Source organism: Pseudophryne corroboree, chromosome 6 (assembly GCF_028390025.1).
Source record: "Pseudophryne corroboree isolate aPseCor3 chromosome 6, aPseCor3.hap2, whole genome shotgun sequence".
NCBI classification, from domain to species: domain Eukaryota; kingdom Metazoa; phylum Chordata; class Amphibia; order Anura; family Myobatrachidae; genus Pseudophryne; species Pseudophryne corroboree.
Window position 1 is genome coordinate 76,611,064 of NC_086449.1, and position 17,638 is coordinate 76,628,701.

General features: G+C 50.0%; 1 protein-coding gene across 2 annotated transcripts in view; it reads right to left on the bottom strand.

Moving 5' to 3' along the window:
• Positions 1-414: 414 nt before the first annotated feature.
• The window catches only part of ODAD3 (outer dynein arm docking complex subunit 3), a 45,306-nt gene continuing 28,082 nt past the window's right edge, over positions 415-17,638 (bottom strand). For both annotated transcript variants that reach the window (XM_063931224.1, XM_063931223.1), the window contains one exon: positions 415-1,345. In XM_063931224.1, the coding sequence (XP_063787294.1) occupies positions 1,215-1,345 (131 nt within the window). In that variant the 3' untranslated portion in view covers positions 415-1,214. The remainder of the gene's footprint in view (positions 1,346-17,638) is intronic.

The window sequence follows — 17,638 nt, forward strand, 5'->3', positions numbered from 1 at the left end:
TTTAGCATCTCACTGGGCCTCCCAGAGTGCGCGTGCGCACTCCCTAATAGTCTTCAGACTGTGACCACTGCAGCGATCGAGTCTGAACTAGGGCCACAATCCACAGTCTATCCTTTATCACTGCCTAACCCTAATATTGTGAAAAAAAAAGTCTTGTGGCATACTGATTGTATACCGTACGGATGTGCATCACCTGCACGTGTGTGCACCCATTTATCTGCACAGCGTATTGTAAACTCTGCATTAGCCCCAATATGCCCCGTTTCTACCTGAGAACTATTGTACATGTAATAATATAGTGATCTGCGGCCCTCCCACTAATCCCTGCAAGTCACCTGGAGTTCTAGGGATTTACCATCCCTGAGATGATGCTTGTACGCACGATTCCATGAACGCACAAATGACGATTAGTCCTTTTCAGAGAATTTGAATTTATTTGTAACAGAGAGAAGAGTGGAGGTCACGATGCAGCATCACTCCCTGCCATGGCCAACGTCAGAAGCAGCTGTTCCCACAACACTTCTGATCCCGACAGCACCATGAAATGTCAGAGCTTGATCCTGTGGCCCTTGCCCCGTCTGTGCCACTTGCTGTGATGTGAGCCGCCAGCGGGAACAAGGAGGAGGGGGGGAGAGAGGGGGGCAGACAGTGGACCAAAGCCAAATACAGAGGAAGGGAGAGAGGTGGGGGACTGAAAGAGACAGTCTCATGTTTATGCACTTTCAATATAGAAGGACAGAAATGTGTCTGCGGGAGTCCTGGTGCTTTCACCGAGCAGGCCGGACACTGAGCTTAGAGGAGTGTAGCTCTAGAAAGCAGGACAGGTGAGTGTACACCTGTAAAGCAGGATTTTTAGTTGAGTGTAGATCTATTAAGCAGGACAGGAAGGTGACTGTAGATCTAGGAAGCAGGGCAGGTAGATGAGTGCAGTTCTAGGAAGCAGGGCAGGTAGATGAGTGCAGATCTAGAAAGCAGGGCAGGTAGATGAGTGCAGATCTAGGAAGCAGGATGTTGAGTGTAGATCTATAAAGCAGGACATGATGGGGAGTGTAGAGCTATGATGTAGGACGTGAAGGGGAGAGTGGATCTACGAAGCAGGATAGGTTCATGAGTATAGTGCACTTAGAATGACGGTTAAAGATTATTGCTCTAATGGGACCAATAGGTGAGACACACAGGAAAGCAGGCAGGTGACGTCGCTAGCAGGACGCGGGTCACTGCTTCCCCTTTCTCTTCTTAGGGCGGGATTTTCTCTTGGTCTTAGACTCAATGATTTGCTGAGACTGTCTCTTTAGAGTGGCTCGAGTCACCACGTCCCCTTCATCCTCACCACTGTCCTCGTCATCTGTAGAGAGGGGGACAGATGCCAAATAAGCTCTGATACTCCGTAGTATACCTCACACCAACAATAGAGATAACGAGATTTATGGTAAGAACTTACCGTTGTCAAATCTCTTTCTGTGAGGTACACTGGGCTCCACAAGGAATAATATTGGGGTGTTGAGTAGGATCTTGGTCCGAGGCACCAACAGGCTCAAAGCTTTGACTGTTCCCAAGATGCACAGCGTCGCCTCCTCTATAACATCGCCTCCATGCCACTGAGCTCAGTTTAGTTAACCAGCCCAATGCAGTAGCGGGTACCAGAGACGACAACCGCTCGTAGCTACATACACCACACTCTCACCGCAGGAGAGGGTGTCAGCGGCTATGCCAATACCAAGCCAAAAAAGCTAAGTGCGTCAGGGTGGGCGCCTTGTGGAGCCCAGTGTACCTCGCAGAAAGAGATTTAACAACGGTAAGTTCTTACCATAAATCTCGTTTTCTGCTGCGGGGTACACTGGGCTCCACAAGGAATAACATCGGGGATGTCCTAAAGCAGTTCCTTATGGGAAGGGACACACTGTAGCGGGCACAAGAACCCGGCGTCCAAAGGAAGCATCCTGGGAAGCGGCAGTATCAAAGGCATAGAACCTAATAAACGTGTAACTCGAGGACCACGTAGCCGCCTTGCACAATTGTTCAAGGGTCGCACCACGGTGGGCCGCCCAAGAAGGTCCAACTGACCGAGTAGAATGAGCTTTGATGGTAGCAGGAACCGGACGACCAGCCTGTACATAAGCATGTGCAATCACCATTCTAATCCATCTGGCCAATGTCTGCTTAGAAGCAGGCCAGCCACGTTTGTGAAAACCAAACAACACAAAAAGAGAATCCGACTTCCGAATGGAGGAAGTTCTCTTCACATAGATACGGAGAGCCCGTACCACATCCAAAGACCGTTCTTTGGGAGACAACTCAGGAGAAATAAAGGCCGGAACCACAATCTCCTGGTTAAGGTGGAAAGAAGACATCACCTTGGGTAAATAACCAGGGTGTGTCCGAAGAACCTCCTGGTCACGGTGAAAAATCAAATAGGGGGACTTACAGGATAAGGCACCCAAGTCCGAGACCCTTCTAGCTGAAGCAATAGCCAGCAAAAACACCACCTTAAGGGAAAGCCACTTAAGGTCAGCAGAGGTAAGAGGCTCAAACGGAGACTCCTGTAAAGCCTCCAAAACCACCGACAGATTCCAAGGGGCCACAGGTGGTACATAAGGAGGCTGAATCCTCAGCACACCCTGAGTGAATGTATGGACATCAGGCAGGGTAGCGATCTTTCTCTGAAACCAAACCGACAAGGCCGAGATGTGAACCTTGAGGGAGGCCAGACGCAGGCCTAAATCCAGACCTTGTTGTAGTAAAGCCAATAGCTTGGCCGTACTAAACTTGAAAACGTCATGATTGTGAGACGCACACCAAGTAAAGTAAGCATTCCAGACCCTATGGTATATCCGAGCAGAAGCCGGCTTACGAGCCTTCAACATAGTTTGAACGACCGCCTCAGAAAACCCCTTGGCTCTCAGGACGGAAGCTTCAAGTGCCATGCCGTCAAAGCCAGATGGGCCAAATCCTGGTAAACACAAGGACCCTGAACGAGGAGGTCTGGTCGTTGTGGAAGTAGAAGGGAACGATCCAACGAGAGGCCCTGTAGATTGGAGAACCAGTGCCGCCTGGGCCATGCTGGAGTGACCAGAAGCAGGTTTCCTCCTTCTTGCTTGAACTTCCGTATTATTCTGGGCAGTAGTGACACCGGAGGGAACACATACGGCAGCCGAAAGTTCCACGGGATTGACAGATCATCCACGAACGCTGCTTGAGGATCCCTCGTCCTTCCTCCGAAGACTGGAACCTTGTGATTGTGTCGAGATGCCAGCAGGTCCACATCTGGGAGGCCCCACTTGTCCACGAGAAGTTGAAACACCTCTGGATGAAGGCTCCTTTCACCGGCGTGCACGTCCTGACGACTGAGATAGTCCGCCTCCCAGTTCAGAATGCCCGGAATGAACACTGCTGATATGGCCGGCAGATGGCTTTCTGCCCACTGAAGAATCCTTGATACTTCCCTCATTGCCATGCGGCTTCGAGTGCCGCCCTGATGACTGATGTACGCCACCGTGGTGGCGTTGTCCGACTGTACTTGAACAGGTCTGTTCTGTATCAGATGCTGGGCCATTGTCAACGCATTGAACACTGCCCGCAGTTCCAGAATGTTTATCGGGAGTAGAGACTCCTCCTTGGTCCACCGACCCTGGAGAGAGTGTTGTTCCAACACCACGCCCCAACCTCTCAGGCTGGCATCCGTCGTCAGCAAGACCCAGTTGGATATCCAGAAGGGACGGCCCCACCTCAATCGTTGGTCCTGAAGCCACCAGCTCAGTGACAGGCGGACCTCCGGAGATAGGGAGATCATGCGAGATCTGATCCGGTGAGGCAGGCCGTCCCACTTGGACTGAATCAACTTCTGCAGAGGGCGAGAATGGAATTGAGCATACTCCACCATGTCGAAAGCCGACACCATGAGACCTAGCACTTGCATCGCCGAATGGATCGACACTTGCGGACGGGACAGGAAGCATCAGATCTTGTCCTGAAGCTTCAGGACTTTTTCCTGAGACAGGAACAACCGCTGGTTGTGGGTGTCCAATAACGCTCCCAGGTGTACCATGTTCCGAGCCGGAACCAGGGAGGATTTCTTCCAGCTGATCAGCCATCCGTGGGCTTGCATGCACTGGATTGTCATATCGAGATGACACAGGAGAAGTTCTGGGGAACTCGCCAGGATCAACAAATCGTCTAGGTACGGTAGTATCCTGACCCCTTGACGGTGTAGCGTGGCCGTCATGACCGCCATCACCTTGGTGAAGACCCACGGAGCCGTTGTCAAACCAAAAGGTAACGCCAGAAATTGGTAATGAAGGTTGCCCACCGCAAACCGCAGGTACTGCTGATGAGATACCACAATAGGAATATGTAGGTAGGCATCCTGTATGTCCAGGAAGACCATATAGTCCCCAGGATCCATGGCCAGAACAATAGAGTGCAGCGTTTCCATACGGAACTTGGAAATTTGCACATGCTTGTTCAAGGACTTCAGATTGAGACTGGGCCGCGAGGACCTGTTCGGTTTCGGGACTAGAAACAGCGGTAAATAGAACCCCTTGCCCCTCTGAGTCAGAGGCACCTGTACCACCACTCCTGTAGACAGGAGGGAATGTACCACTGAGTGCAACGTGTTTGCTTTTGCTGGATCCAGAGGCACATCTGTTAGGCAAAATCGATGAGGGGGACGATTCTTGAAGGGTATGGCGTAACCTCGAGCAACTACTTCCCTCACCCAGGTATCCAAAGTGGTCTTCAACCATTCCTAGGTAAACCCTAGAAGTCGGCCCCCCACCCTGGGATCCCCCAGAGGGAGGCCCGCCCTGTCATGCGGCCGGCTTATCCGTTTTTGAAGCTGACTGACGGGCGGCCCAAGCACGCTTCGGTCTGGGCTTGGTAGGCCTGGAAGTAAGGGTTTGCTTTGGGTACGCCTGACCTTTTGCTTTACCTGGAGTACGAAAGGGCAGAGGGAAAGTACTTTTAGCCTTCTGTGCGGAAGGAGCCGTACTAGGTAGGCAGGCTATTTTAGCAGTAGCCAGGTCAGCCACAATCTTATTGAGGTCTTCTCCAAAGAGACCGTCTCCCTTGAAAGGGAGTACCTCCAGGGTTTTTCTGGAATCCAAATCCACCAACCAGGATTTCAACCAAAGAATACGTCTGGTCAAAACGGACGCAGTAGCAGCTTTGGCCGCGAGCACCCCGGCATCGGAGGCCGCCTCCGTAAGGTACAGAGAAGCCGTGGCAATATACGAGAGACATGCTCAGAAACATCAGAAGGCAGTTCCGCCTCGAGTTCCTGAGCCCACGCCTCAACAGCTTCAGCAGTCCAAGTCGCTGCAATAGTTGTACTTTGAACAGCCCCAGACAGGGTATAAATCACTTTTAAACAGCCCTCCACCCGACGATCCGTCGGTTCCTTCAGAGAGGTGACGGTAGTTACTGGCAGGGCAGAGGAAACAACCATGGCCCTCATTCCGAGTTGTTCGCTCGCTAGCTGCTTTTAGCAGCATTGCACACGCTAAGCCGCCGCCTACTGGGAGTGTATCTTAGCATAGCAGAATTGCGAACGAAAGATTAGCAGAATTGCGAATAGAGGGGGTCATTCCGAGTTGTTCGCTCGTTATTTTTATCTCGCAACGGAGCGATTAGTCGCTAATGCGCATGCGCAATGTCCGCAGTGCGACTGCGCCAAGTAAATTTGCAATGCAGTTAGGAATTTTACTCACGGCATTACGAGGTTTTTTCTTCGTTCTGGTGATCGTAATGTGATTGACAGGAAGTGGGTGTTTCTGGGCGGAAACTGGACGTTTTATGGGAGTGTGTGAAAAAACGCTACCGTTTCTGGGAAAAACGCGGGAGTGGCTGGAGAAACGGAGGAGTATCTGGGCGAACGCTGGGTGTGTTTGTGACGTCAAACCAGGAACGACAAGCACTGAACTGATCGCACTGGAAGAGTAAGTCTCGAGCTACTCAGAAACTGCACAGAGAAGTCTTTTCACAATATTGCGAATCTTTCGTTCGCAATTTTGATAAGCTAAGATTCACTCCCAGTAGGCGGCGGCTTAGCGTGTGCAAAGCTGCTAAAAGCAGCTTGCGAGCGAACAACTCGGAATGACCCCCAGAAAACTCTTAGCAGTTTCTGAGTCGCTCGAGACTTACTCCTACACTGCGATCAGTTCAGTCAGTTTCGTTCCTGGGTTGACGTCACAAACACACCCAGCGTTCACCCAGACACTCCCCCGTTTCTTCAGACACTCCCGCGTTTTTCCCAGAAACGCCAGCGTTTTTTCGCACACTCCCAGAAAATGGCCAGTTTCCGCCCAGAAACACCCACTTCCTGTCAATCACACTACGATCACCAGAACGATGAAAAATCCTCGTTAGGCCGTGAGTAAAATACCAAACTTTTGTGCTAATTTACTTGGCGCAGGCGCACTGCGAACATTGCGCATGCGCAGTTTGCGACTAATCGCTCCGTAGCGAAAAAAATAACGAGCGAACAACTCGGAATGAGGGCCCATACACGCCTCATGAGAATCTACAGGCGGAGGGGTTTCCCAATTTTTACACACCTCCGCAGAGAGAGGATGGCGATCCAACAGTCTCTTATTCGGTGTAAACTTTGTCCCCGAGTTTTCCCAGGATTCCTGACCTATGTCAATCAGGTGTTTAGAGTAGGGTAGAACCTGCTTAACCACCTTCTTATGCTTAAACCTATCAGGTTTCTTGGAGACAGTTTCCGGCTCAGAATCATCAGCTACCTGAAGAATAAGCCGTATCGCCTCAATCAAATCCGAGACATCCACGGATGATTTCCCCTCCCCATCTGAAACAGCAGCGTCAGTGTCCGAGGGGTCAGTATAAGCACCGTCCTCCTCAGAGGACTTGTCAGTTAAGGCCGCGGATCGGGAGGAGGTAATGGCCCTTTTAGAAGACGACTTAGCCTTATGCGGCGAGAATGACCCTTAGATTTGGACATGGCTCAGTTCGAATGCTGTAACCGAGTGGAAAGCTGATCCGCCCATGGCGGGTTCACAGCGGGGACCATAATCTGTGATAGCGGCACAGGTGGTCCCACAGGGGGCGTTAATTTAGTTACAAGCGTGTTTAACAATGTGGAAAATGTAGCCCAAGGTGGATCTTGTGTTGCCCCGAGTGCTACCGACCCACTGGGGGGCAGGGAAGCCCCTGAACCTGAACTCTCAGCTGCTAAATTATCCTCCATGCCGTCAGTGGCCTCACTACCCCGCAGTGTGGGAGAGGCCCCAACGTCGTTGCCACGTGAAGCAGACATAACAATGGGCAACCCGGTACAAAAAGATATTTATTATTTTGTAGCAGCACTATACCCAGTAAGAACTCTCAGAGAAACAGCCAAAGCTGGCACAGACTGAGTGTTCAATAGGAATAGAACATATGGTGACTATAATTCACAAGAAAAAAATACTCCAGTAGCATATCTTGTGAAACAAACCTATATTATCAGAGAAAACCTGAAACACTTGGCCCCCACAGGTATAGTAATATAGGAACTGCACGCTGAGTGAAATATATGTTCGCTGAGTGAAATACCCTGCAGTAAGGCAACCACATAGCAGCTACATGCACACACACGTATATAGGGGGTCATTCCGAGTTGATCGCTAGCTGCTGTTGTTCGCAGCGCAGCTATCAGGCTAAAAATCTGTACTTCTGCGCATGCATATGCGGCTCATTGCGCACGCGCAACGTTCTTTCACAAAAGCTGATGCAGTTTCACACAAGGTCTAGCGACGCTTTTCAATCGCACTGCAGGCCCGCAGAGTGATTGACAGGAAGTGGGTGTTTCTGGGTGGTAACTGACTGTTTGCGGGGAGTGTGTGTAAAAACGCAGGTGTGTCAGATACAAACGCGGGCGTGCCTGGGGAAACGCAGGTGTGGCTGGCCGAACGCAGGGTGTGTTTGTGACGTCAAAACAGGAACTAAACAGTCTGAAGTGATCGCTAGCTAGGAGTAGGTCTGGAGCTACTCAGAAACTGCACAATCTTTTTTTGTAGCCGCTCTGCGATCCTTTCGTTCGCACTTCTGCTAAGCTAAGATACACTCCCAGAGGGCGGCGGCTTAGCGTTTGCACGGCTGCTAAAAGCAGCTAGCGAGCGAACATCTCGGAATGAGGGCCATAGTCACAAGCGTACCATGCAGAAATTATGTACCACAAACTGCACTGGACTAGCAATACAAAGTAATACTCAGTATGGCTATATGTGATAACAATAGATATAACAATGCACAGTAACTACTGTATGTATATCACAGGGTGTTTGTACCACACAACCCTGACAGTATGCACTCTTTCTTAACTAACACAGTTGCAGTGACAGGTAGAATAGTCAAGTGTCCTGTAGGAAGCACAGCACTGGCAGTCAGGCGGTTCCACAGAGGAGGATTTGCCCCAGCAGTCCTAGAAACAGCTCAGCTCAATCAGTGATGGCCGCTGGTCAGGAGTGAGGGAGAGATATGTAGCTCCAGGGCGGGAACATTGTAAAAATGGTGCCCTGGGGCTGGGGGGAAGGGCCTCAGGTCCGGCCTGCTCCCAGTGCTGGCATCCCCACCGGGCGTGCGGGCAGTATAACAAAAGTGGGGGGGTAATGGTACAACGTTCCCCCCTGACCTGTGCCCATATATAATCACCCTGGTGGCTAGTGGAGCAAGTAGCCCAGTAATCTGTGTCCACGCCAACGCGCGCCCGGCCCGCCTCCTATGGTCGCACGGGATCGCGGTGCAAAGTGCGGCACAGAAGCCCCTTACCTCCCACTTGACAGCGGCCCCGCGTTCCAGGAGACGGCGGCGTGTGTGTGACTCACTGGAGGACAGAGGAAGAAGCCGGCGCCTCCGCTGTAGTGACTCGGCAACCGCGGCGCGGGAGTATACAGCGCCGCTGGGGGTGATGGAGCTGCAGCAGAAACGTCGATCAGACACAGCCTGCTGCAGCCCTTTGAATAGTCCTCTTCTGTCTGTAAGTTTAAAGTTAAGAATAGGCTGCCTGAAGCAGCCCCCTGTTAAGTGACCTGCTACTGTAGGCACCAACTACAAACTGAGTTCACTGGCATGGAGGCGGGGTTATAGAGGAGGCGGCGCTATGCATCTTGGGAACAGTCAAAGCTTTGAGCCTGTTTGTGCCTCGGATCAAGATCCTACTCTACACCCCGATGTTATTCCTTGTGGAGCCCAGTGTACCCCGCAGCAGAAAACAGGATTTTAATACCTACCGGTAAATCCTTTTCTCCTAGTCCGTAGAGGATGCTGGGGTACACTTCAGTACCATGGGGTATAGATGGTTCTGCAGGAGCCATGGGCACTTTAAGACTTTTTCAGAGTGTGAACTGGCTCCTCCCTCTATGGCCCTCCTCCAGACCTCAGTATAGGAACTGTGCCCAGGGATACGGACATTTCGAGAAAAGAATTTACTTTTAAGTTAATGGTGAGATTCATACCAGCTCACACTTCAACCATGCTGCAAACATGGCATTTAACAAAACACACGCCAACAGGCATGAACCTTACAGCAACTTACTGAAACATTTTTAACAAAATAACAACTGCAGGTAAAGTACACACTGGGCTGGGTGCCCAGCATCCTCTATGGACTAGGAGAAAAGGATTTACCGGTAGGTATTAAAATCCTGTTTTCTCATACGTCCTAGAGGATGCTGGGGTCCACTTCAGTACCATGGGGTTATACCAAAGCTGCAGTACGGGCGGGAGAGTGTGGATGACCCTGCAGCACCGATTGACCAAACTGTAGGTCCTCATTGGCCAAGGTGTCAAACTTGTAAAACTTAGCAAACGTTTTTGCCCCTGACCAAGTAGCTGCTCGGCAAAGTTGTAATGCCGAGACCCCCCGGGCAGCCACTAAGGATGAGCCCACCTTTCTAGTAGAATGGGCATTCACTGAATTCGATATCGGCAATCCTGCTGTGGAATGAGCGTGTTGAATCCTACCTCTGATCCAGTGCGCAATAATTTGCTTAGAAGCAGGACACCCAATCTTGTTGGGAGCATACAGGACAAACAGAGCCTCTGTTTTCCGTATCCGAGCCATTCTTGCGACATAGATTCTCAAAGCCCTGACCACGTCCAGAGACTTTGAAGCAGCAAAGGTGTCAGTAGCCACTGGCACCACAATAGGTTTGTTTATATGGAAAGAAGAAACCACCTTTGGAAGAAATTGCTGACGAGTTCTTAACTCATCCCTATCTTAATGGAAAACCAAGTAAGGGCTCTTATAAGACAAGGCCCCTAACCCAGACACCCTTCTTGCAGATGCCAAGGCCAACAGCATGACCACTTTCCAAGTGAGAAATTTCAACTCTATCTCCTGGAGAGGTTCAAACCAATCCGATTGAAGGAATCGCAACACCACGTTAAGATCCCATGGTGCCACAGGAGGCACAAATGGAGGTTGGATGTGTAACACCCCTTTCATGAATGTCTGAACTTCTGGAAGGGCGACCAATTGTTTCTGAAAGAAAACAGACAAGGCCGAAATCTGGACCTTGATTGACCCCAATCGTAGGCCCGCATCCACACCCGCCTGGAGAAAATGGAGATAATGTCCTAACTGAAACTCTTCCGTTGGAGTCTTCTTGGTTTCACACCAAGACACATATTTTCTCCAAATATGGTGGTAATGTTTAGACGTTACTCCTTTCCTGGCCTGAATAAGAGTGGGAGATTCGGCGCTCAACAGCCATGTCGTCAAACGTAGCCGCGGTAAGTCTTGATACACGCACAGCCCCTGCTGCAGCAGGTCCTCGCGAAGAGGAAGAGGCCGAGGATCTTCTATGAGCAACTCCCGAAGATCTGGATACCAAGCCCTCCTTGGCCAGTCTGGGGCAATGAGGATCGCTCGAACTCCCGTTCTTCTTATGATTTTGAGAACTTTTGGAATCAGTGGAAGTGGAGGGAAAACATATACCGACCGAAACACCCACTGTGTCACCACTGCTATTGCTTGAGGGTCTCTTGACCTGGAACAATATCTCTGAAGCTTCTTGTTGCGACGAGACGCCATCATGTCTATTTGAGGAATTCCCCAAAGACCTGTCATCTCTGCAAAGACTTCTTGGTGGAGGCCCCATTCTCCTGGATGGAGATCATGTCTGCTGAGGAAGTCTGCTTCCCAGTTGTCCACTCCCGGAATGAAAATTGCCGACAGAGCTTTTGCATGTCTTTCTGCCCAGAGGAGGATCTTTGACACCTCTGCCATTGCCGCTCTGCTTTTCGTTCCGCCCTGACGGTTTATGTACGCGACTGCTGTTACATTGTCAGACTGGATCTGTACGGGTTGATCTTAAAGAGATGCACCGCTTGTAGAAGGCCGTTGTAAATGGCTCTCAACTCCAGAACGTTTATGTGAAGACAAGTTTCTTGACTTGACCATCTTCCTTGGAAGCTCTCCCCCTGTGTGACTGCTCCCCAGCCTCAGAGACTTGCATCCTTGCATCCGTGGTCACCAGGATCCAGTCTTGAATCCCGAACCTGCGTCCCTCTAGGAGGTGAGAACTGTGTAGCCACCGCAGGAGCGAAATTCTGGCTTTGGATGACAGGACTATCCTCTGATGCATGTGTAGATGGGATCCGGACCACTTGTCCAATAGGTCCCACTGGAATACTCTGGCATGGAATCGGCCAAACTGTATGGCCTCGTAGGCCGCTACCATCTTTCCCAACAACCGAATGCATTGATGAATCGACACTCTTGTTGGTTTCAGAATCTGTTTGACCATTCTCTGGATTTCCAGAGCCTTTTCTACTGGAAGAAATACCCTCTGTACTTCTGTGTCCAGTAGCATCCCCAGAAACGATAATATTGTCGTTGGTTCCAATTGTGACTTTGGAAAATTTATGATCCAACCGTGATGTTGAAGTACTGTCAGGGAGAGTGCAATGTTCTGCACCAACTTTTCCCTGGACCTCGTTTTTATCAGGAGATCGTCCAGGTAAGGAATTATATTGACTCCTTGCTGTCGAAGGAGGACCATCATCTCCGCCATCACCTTGGTGAACACCCTCGGTGCCGTGGAGAGTTCGAACGGCAACGTCTGAAATTGGTAATGACAATCCTGTACTGCGAATCTCAGATAAGCTTGATGCGGAGGATAAATGGGAACATGTAAGTAGGTATCTTTTATGTCCACTGACACCATGAATTCCCCCTCCTCCAGACTGGAAATCACTGCCCTCAGAGATTCCATCTTGAACTTGAACCTTTGCAGGTAGAGATTCAGATTTTTCAGGTTTAGAATTGGTCTGACCGAGCCGTCCGGCTTTGGAACTACAAATAGGCTCGAATAAAACCCTTCTCCTTGTTGTAACAAGGGAACCAGTACAATGACTTGTTCCTGACACAATTTTTGTATTGCTGCTGATTACCACTTCCCGGTCCGGGACAGAAACTGGTAAGGCCGATTTGAAAAATCGGCATGGGGGAATGTCTTGAAACTCCAGTTTGTACCCTTGGGACACTATTTGTACGACCCACGGGTCTAGGCCAGCTTGAACCCATAAGTGACTGAAAAGTTTCAGACGCGCCCCCACCTGAGCGGACTCCCGCAAGGGAGCCCCAGCGTCATGCGGCAGGTTTGGCAGAAGTAGAGGTTGATTTCTGCTCCTGTGATCCTGGAGACACTGTGGACTTTTTTCCTTTTCCCCTTCCTCTACCCGCAAAGAAAGGGGAACCTTTACCCTTTTTGTATCTATTGGGCCGAAAGGATTGCATCTGAGAGTGATGTGTCTTTTTCGCCGGTGCAGGAGCATAAGGCAGGAATGTCGACTTACCTGCGTTAGCCGCAGAAACTAAAGCATCCAGCCCATCTCCAAACAAGGCCTCACCTTTGTACGGGAGAGCCTCCATATTCCTTTTGGAATCTGCGTCAGCATTCCATTGGTGAATCCACAACGCCCTTCGTGCTGAGATTGCCATGGTAGTGGCTTTTGATCCCAAAAGACCAATATCTTTCATGGCTTCTAGCATATACGCAGCAGCGTCTTTGATATGACCTAAGGTTAGGAGTCTCTCGTCTCTATCTATTGTGTCAATTTCTAATGACAAGTTTTCTGACCACTTTTCAATAGCATTACTCACCCACGCACAGGCAATGGTAGGCCTGAGTAATGTCCCATTAGCCACATAAATAGATTTCAACGTATTCTCTAACTTGCGGTCTGCCGGCTCTTTTAGTGAAGCCGTCCCAGGCGCAGGGAGAATCACCTTTTTTGTTAACCGAGACAAGGCACTGTCTAAAACAGGGGGTGACTCCCACCTTTTCCTGTCCTCTGCAGGGAAAGGATACGCTACCTGAATTCTTTTTTGGAATCTGAAATTTCAGGATTTGTCCAGACTCCCTCAAAGAGACTGTTCAGCTCATGAGATGGAGGAAAAGTTACATTAATTTTCTATTCTTTCCAAAAGTAAGCCTTCTCCTGTGGTAAAGGAGGGGCCTCTGTAACTTCGGGCCTCTGTAACTTCGGGCCTCTGTAACTTCTAACACCTCCTTTATAGCAACAATCATGTACTGAATGTTTTTCACTAACTTTGGATCTATTCCCCTGGAATCACTAGTGTCGCCACAGGAATCAGAATCCGTGTCGGTATCAGTTTGTACTATTTGTGCAAATGACCTTTTATGTGACCCAGAGGGGTCCCCTGTGGATGAAAAGGCAGAACTATTAAAAATCACATCTTCGACAGATTTTCTCCAGTTTTCTGCATGAGACTCAGATTTATCCAATCTCTTACTGATATGATTCACACTATCACGTAATTCTTTCACCCATTCAGGCTCATGGTGTGCCGGCAGCGCCACCACATTACAACTCTGTGTCCCTAAAATGGCTCCCTCAGGGGAAGAGCTCCCTGCCTCAGACATGTCACACATGTGCACAAACACACCACAGACACTCCGGGGCTTATAGGGGACAGACCCACAGTAAATCTGACAGAAGGACACAGAAGGGACTTGCCAGCTCACAACTCAGTGCCAATGTAAAAAAATAAGATTTTACTTACCGATAAATCTATTTCTCGTAGTCCGTAGTGGATGCTGGGGACTCCGTCAGGACCATGGGGATTAGCGGCTCCGCAGGAGACAGGGCACAAAAATAAAGCTTTAGGATCAGGTGGTGTGCACTGGCTCCTCCCCCCATGACCCTCCTCCAAGCCTCAGTTAGGATACTGTGCCCGGACGAGCGTACACAATAAGGAAGGATTTTGAATCCCGGGTAAGACTCATACCAGCCACACGAATCACACCGTACAACATGTGATCTGAACCCAGTTAACAGTATGACAACGTAGGAGCCTCTGAACAGACGGCTCACAACAATAACAACCCGATTTTTTTGTAACAATAACTATGTACAAGTATTGCAGACAATCCGCACTTGGGATGGGCGCCCAGCATCCACTACGGACTACGAGAAATAGATTTATCGGTAAGTAAAATCTTATTTTCTCTAACGTCCTAGTGGATGCTGGGGACTCCGTCAGGACCATGGGGATTATACCAAAGCTCCCAAACGGGCGGGAGAGTGCGGATGACTCTGCAGCACCGAATGAGAGAACTCCAGGTCCTCTTTAGCCAGGGTATCAAATTTGTAGAATTTTACAAACGTGTTCTCCCCCCGACCACGTAGTTGCTCGGCAGAGTTGTAATGCCGAGACCCCTCGGGCAGCCGCCCAGGATGAGCCCACCTTCCTTGTGGAATGGGCATTTACATATTTTGGCTGTGGCAGGCCTGCCACATAATGTGCAAGCTGAATTGTACTACACATCCAACTAGCAATCGTCTGCTTAGAAGCAAGAGCACCCAGTTTGTTGGGTGCATACAGGATAACAGCAAGTCAGTTTTCCTGACTCCAGCCGTCCTGGAAACCGATATTTTCAGGGCCCTGACAACATCTAGCAACTTGGAGTCCTCCAAGTCCCTAGTAGCCGCAGGTACCACAATAAGCTGGTTCAGGTGAAACACTGACACCACCTTAGGGAGAAACTGGGGACGAGTCCGCAGCTCTGCCCTGTCCGAATGGACAATCAGATATGGGCTTTTGTGAGACAAACGCCGCCAATTCTGACACTCGCCTGGCCGAGGCCAGGGCCAACCGCATGGTCACTTTCCCTGTGAAATATTTCAAATCCACAGATTTGAGCGGTTTAAACCAATGTGATTTGAGGAATCCCAGCACTACGTTGAGATCCCACAGTGCCACTGGAGGCACAAAAGGGGGTTGTATATGCAGTACTCCCTTGACAAACTTCTGGACTTCAGGAACTGAAGCCAATTCTTTCTGGAAGAAAATCGACAGGGCCGAAATTTGAACCTTAATGGACCCCAATCTGAGGCCCATAGACACTCCTGTTTTCAGGAAATGCAGGAATCGACCGAGTTGAAATTTCTTCGTGGAGCCTTCCTGGCCTCACACCACGCAACATATTTTCGCCACATGTGGTGATAATGTTGTGTGGTCACGTCCTTCCTGGCTTTGACCATGGTAGGAAAGACCTCTTCCGGAATGCCTTTTTCCCTTAGGATCCGGCGTTCAACCGCCATGCCGTCAAACGCAGCCGCGGTAAGTCTTGGAACAGACATGGTACGTGCTGAAGCAAGTCCCTTCTTAGCGGCAGAGGTCATGAGTCCTCTGTGAGTATCTCTTGAAGTTCCGGGTACCAAGTCCTTCTTGGCCAATCCGGAGCCACGAGTACAGTTCTTACTCCTCTACATCTTATAATTCTCAATACCTTGGGTATGAGAAGCAGAGGAGGAAACACATATACCGACTGGTACGCCCACGGTGTTACCAGAACGTCCACAGCTATTGCCTGAAAGTCTCTTGACCTGGCGCAATACCTGTCCAGTTTTTTGTTCAGGCTGGACGCCATCATGTACACCTTTGGTCTTTCCCAACGGTTCACAATCATGTGGAAAACTTCCCGATGAAGTCCCCACTCTCCCGGGTGGAGGTCGTGCCTGCTGAGGAAGTCTGCTTCCCAGTTGTCCACTCCCGGAATGAACACTGCTGACAGTGCTATCACATGATTTTCCGCCCAGCGAAAAATCCTTGCAGTTTTTGCCATTGCCCTCCTGCTTCTTGTGCCGCCCTGTCTGTTTACGTGGGCGACTGCCGTGATGTTGTCCCACTGGATCAATACCGGCTGACCTTGAAGCAGAGGTCTTGCTAAGCTTAGAGCATCATAAATTGCCCTTAGCTCCAGTATATTTATGTGGAGAAAAGTCTCCAGACTTGATCACACTCCCTGGAAATTTTTTCCCTGTGTGACTGCTCCCCAGCCTCTCAGGCTGGCCTCCGTGGTCACCAGCATCCAATCCTGAATGCCGAATCTGCGGCCCTCTAGAAGATGAGCACTCTGTAACCACCACAGGAGAGACACCCTTGTCCTTGGAGACAGGGTTATCCGCCGATGCATCTGAAGATGCGATCCGGACCATTTGTCCAGCAGATACCACTGAAAAGTTCTTGCGTGGAATCTGCCGAATGGAATCGCTTCGTAATAAGCCACCATTTTTCCCAGGACTCTTGTGCAATGATGCACTGACACTTTTCCTGGTTTTAGGAGGTTCCTGACTAGCTCGGATAACTCCCTGGCTTTCTCCTCCGGGAGAAACACCTTTTTCTGGACTGTGTCCAGAATCATCCCTAGGAACAGCAGACGTGTCGTCGGAAACAACTGCGGTTTTGGAATATTTAGAATCCACCCGTGCTGTCGTAGAACTACTTGAGATAGTGCTACTCCGACCTCCAACTGTTCTCTGGACCTTGCTCTTATCAGGAGGTCGTCCATTTTCTTCGAAGAAGAATCATCATTTCGGGCATTACCTTGGTAAAGACCCGGAGTGCCGTGGACAATCCAAACGGCAGCGTCTGAAACTGATAGTGACAGTTCTGTACCACGAACCTGAGATACCCTTGGTGAGAAGGGCAAATTGGGACATGGAGGTAAGCATCCCTGATGTCCCGGGACACCATATAGTCCCCTTCTTCCTGGTTCGCTATCACTGCTCTGAGTGACTCCATCTTGATTTGAACCTTTGTAAGTGTTCAAATATTTCAGATTTAGAATAGGTCTCACCGAGCCTTCTGGTTTCAGTACCACAATATAGTGTGGAATAATACCCCTTTCCTTGTTGTAGGAGGGGTACTTTGATTATCACCTGCTGGGAATACAGCTTGTGAATTGTTTCCAATACTGGCTCCCTGTCGGAGGGAGACGTTGGTAAAGCAGACTTCAGGAACCTGCGAGGGGAAACGTCTCGACTTTCCAATCTGTACCCCTGGGATACTACTTGTAGGATCCAGGGGTCCTGTACGGCTCCAGCGTCATGCTGAGAACTTGGCAGAAGCGGTGGAAGGCTTCTGTTCCTGGGAATGGGCTGCCTGCTGCAGTCTTCTTCCCTTTCCTCTATCCCTGGGCAGATATGCTTATGGGGACGAAAGGACTGAGGCTGAAAAGACGGTGTCTTTTTCTGCATAGATGTGATTTAGGGTAAAAACGGTGGATTTCCCAGCAGTTGCCGTGGCCACCAGGTCCGATGGACCGACCCCAAATAACTCCTCCCCTTTATACGGCAATACATCTTTGTGCCGTTTGGAATCTGCATC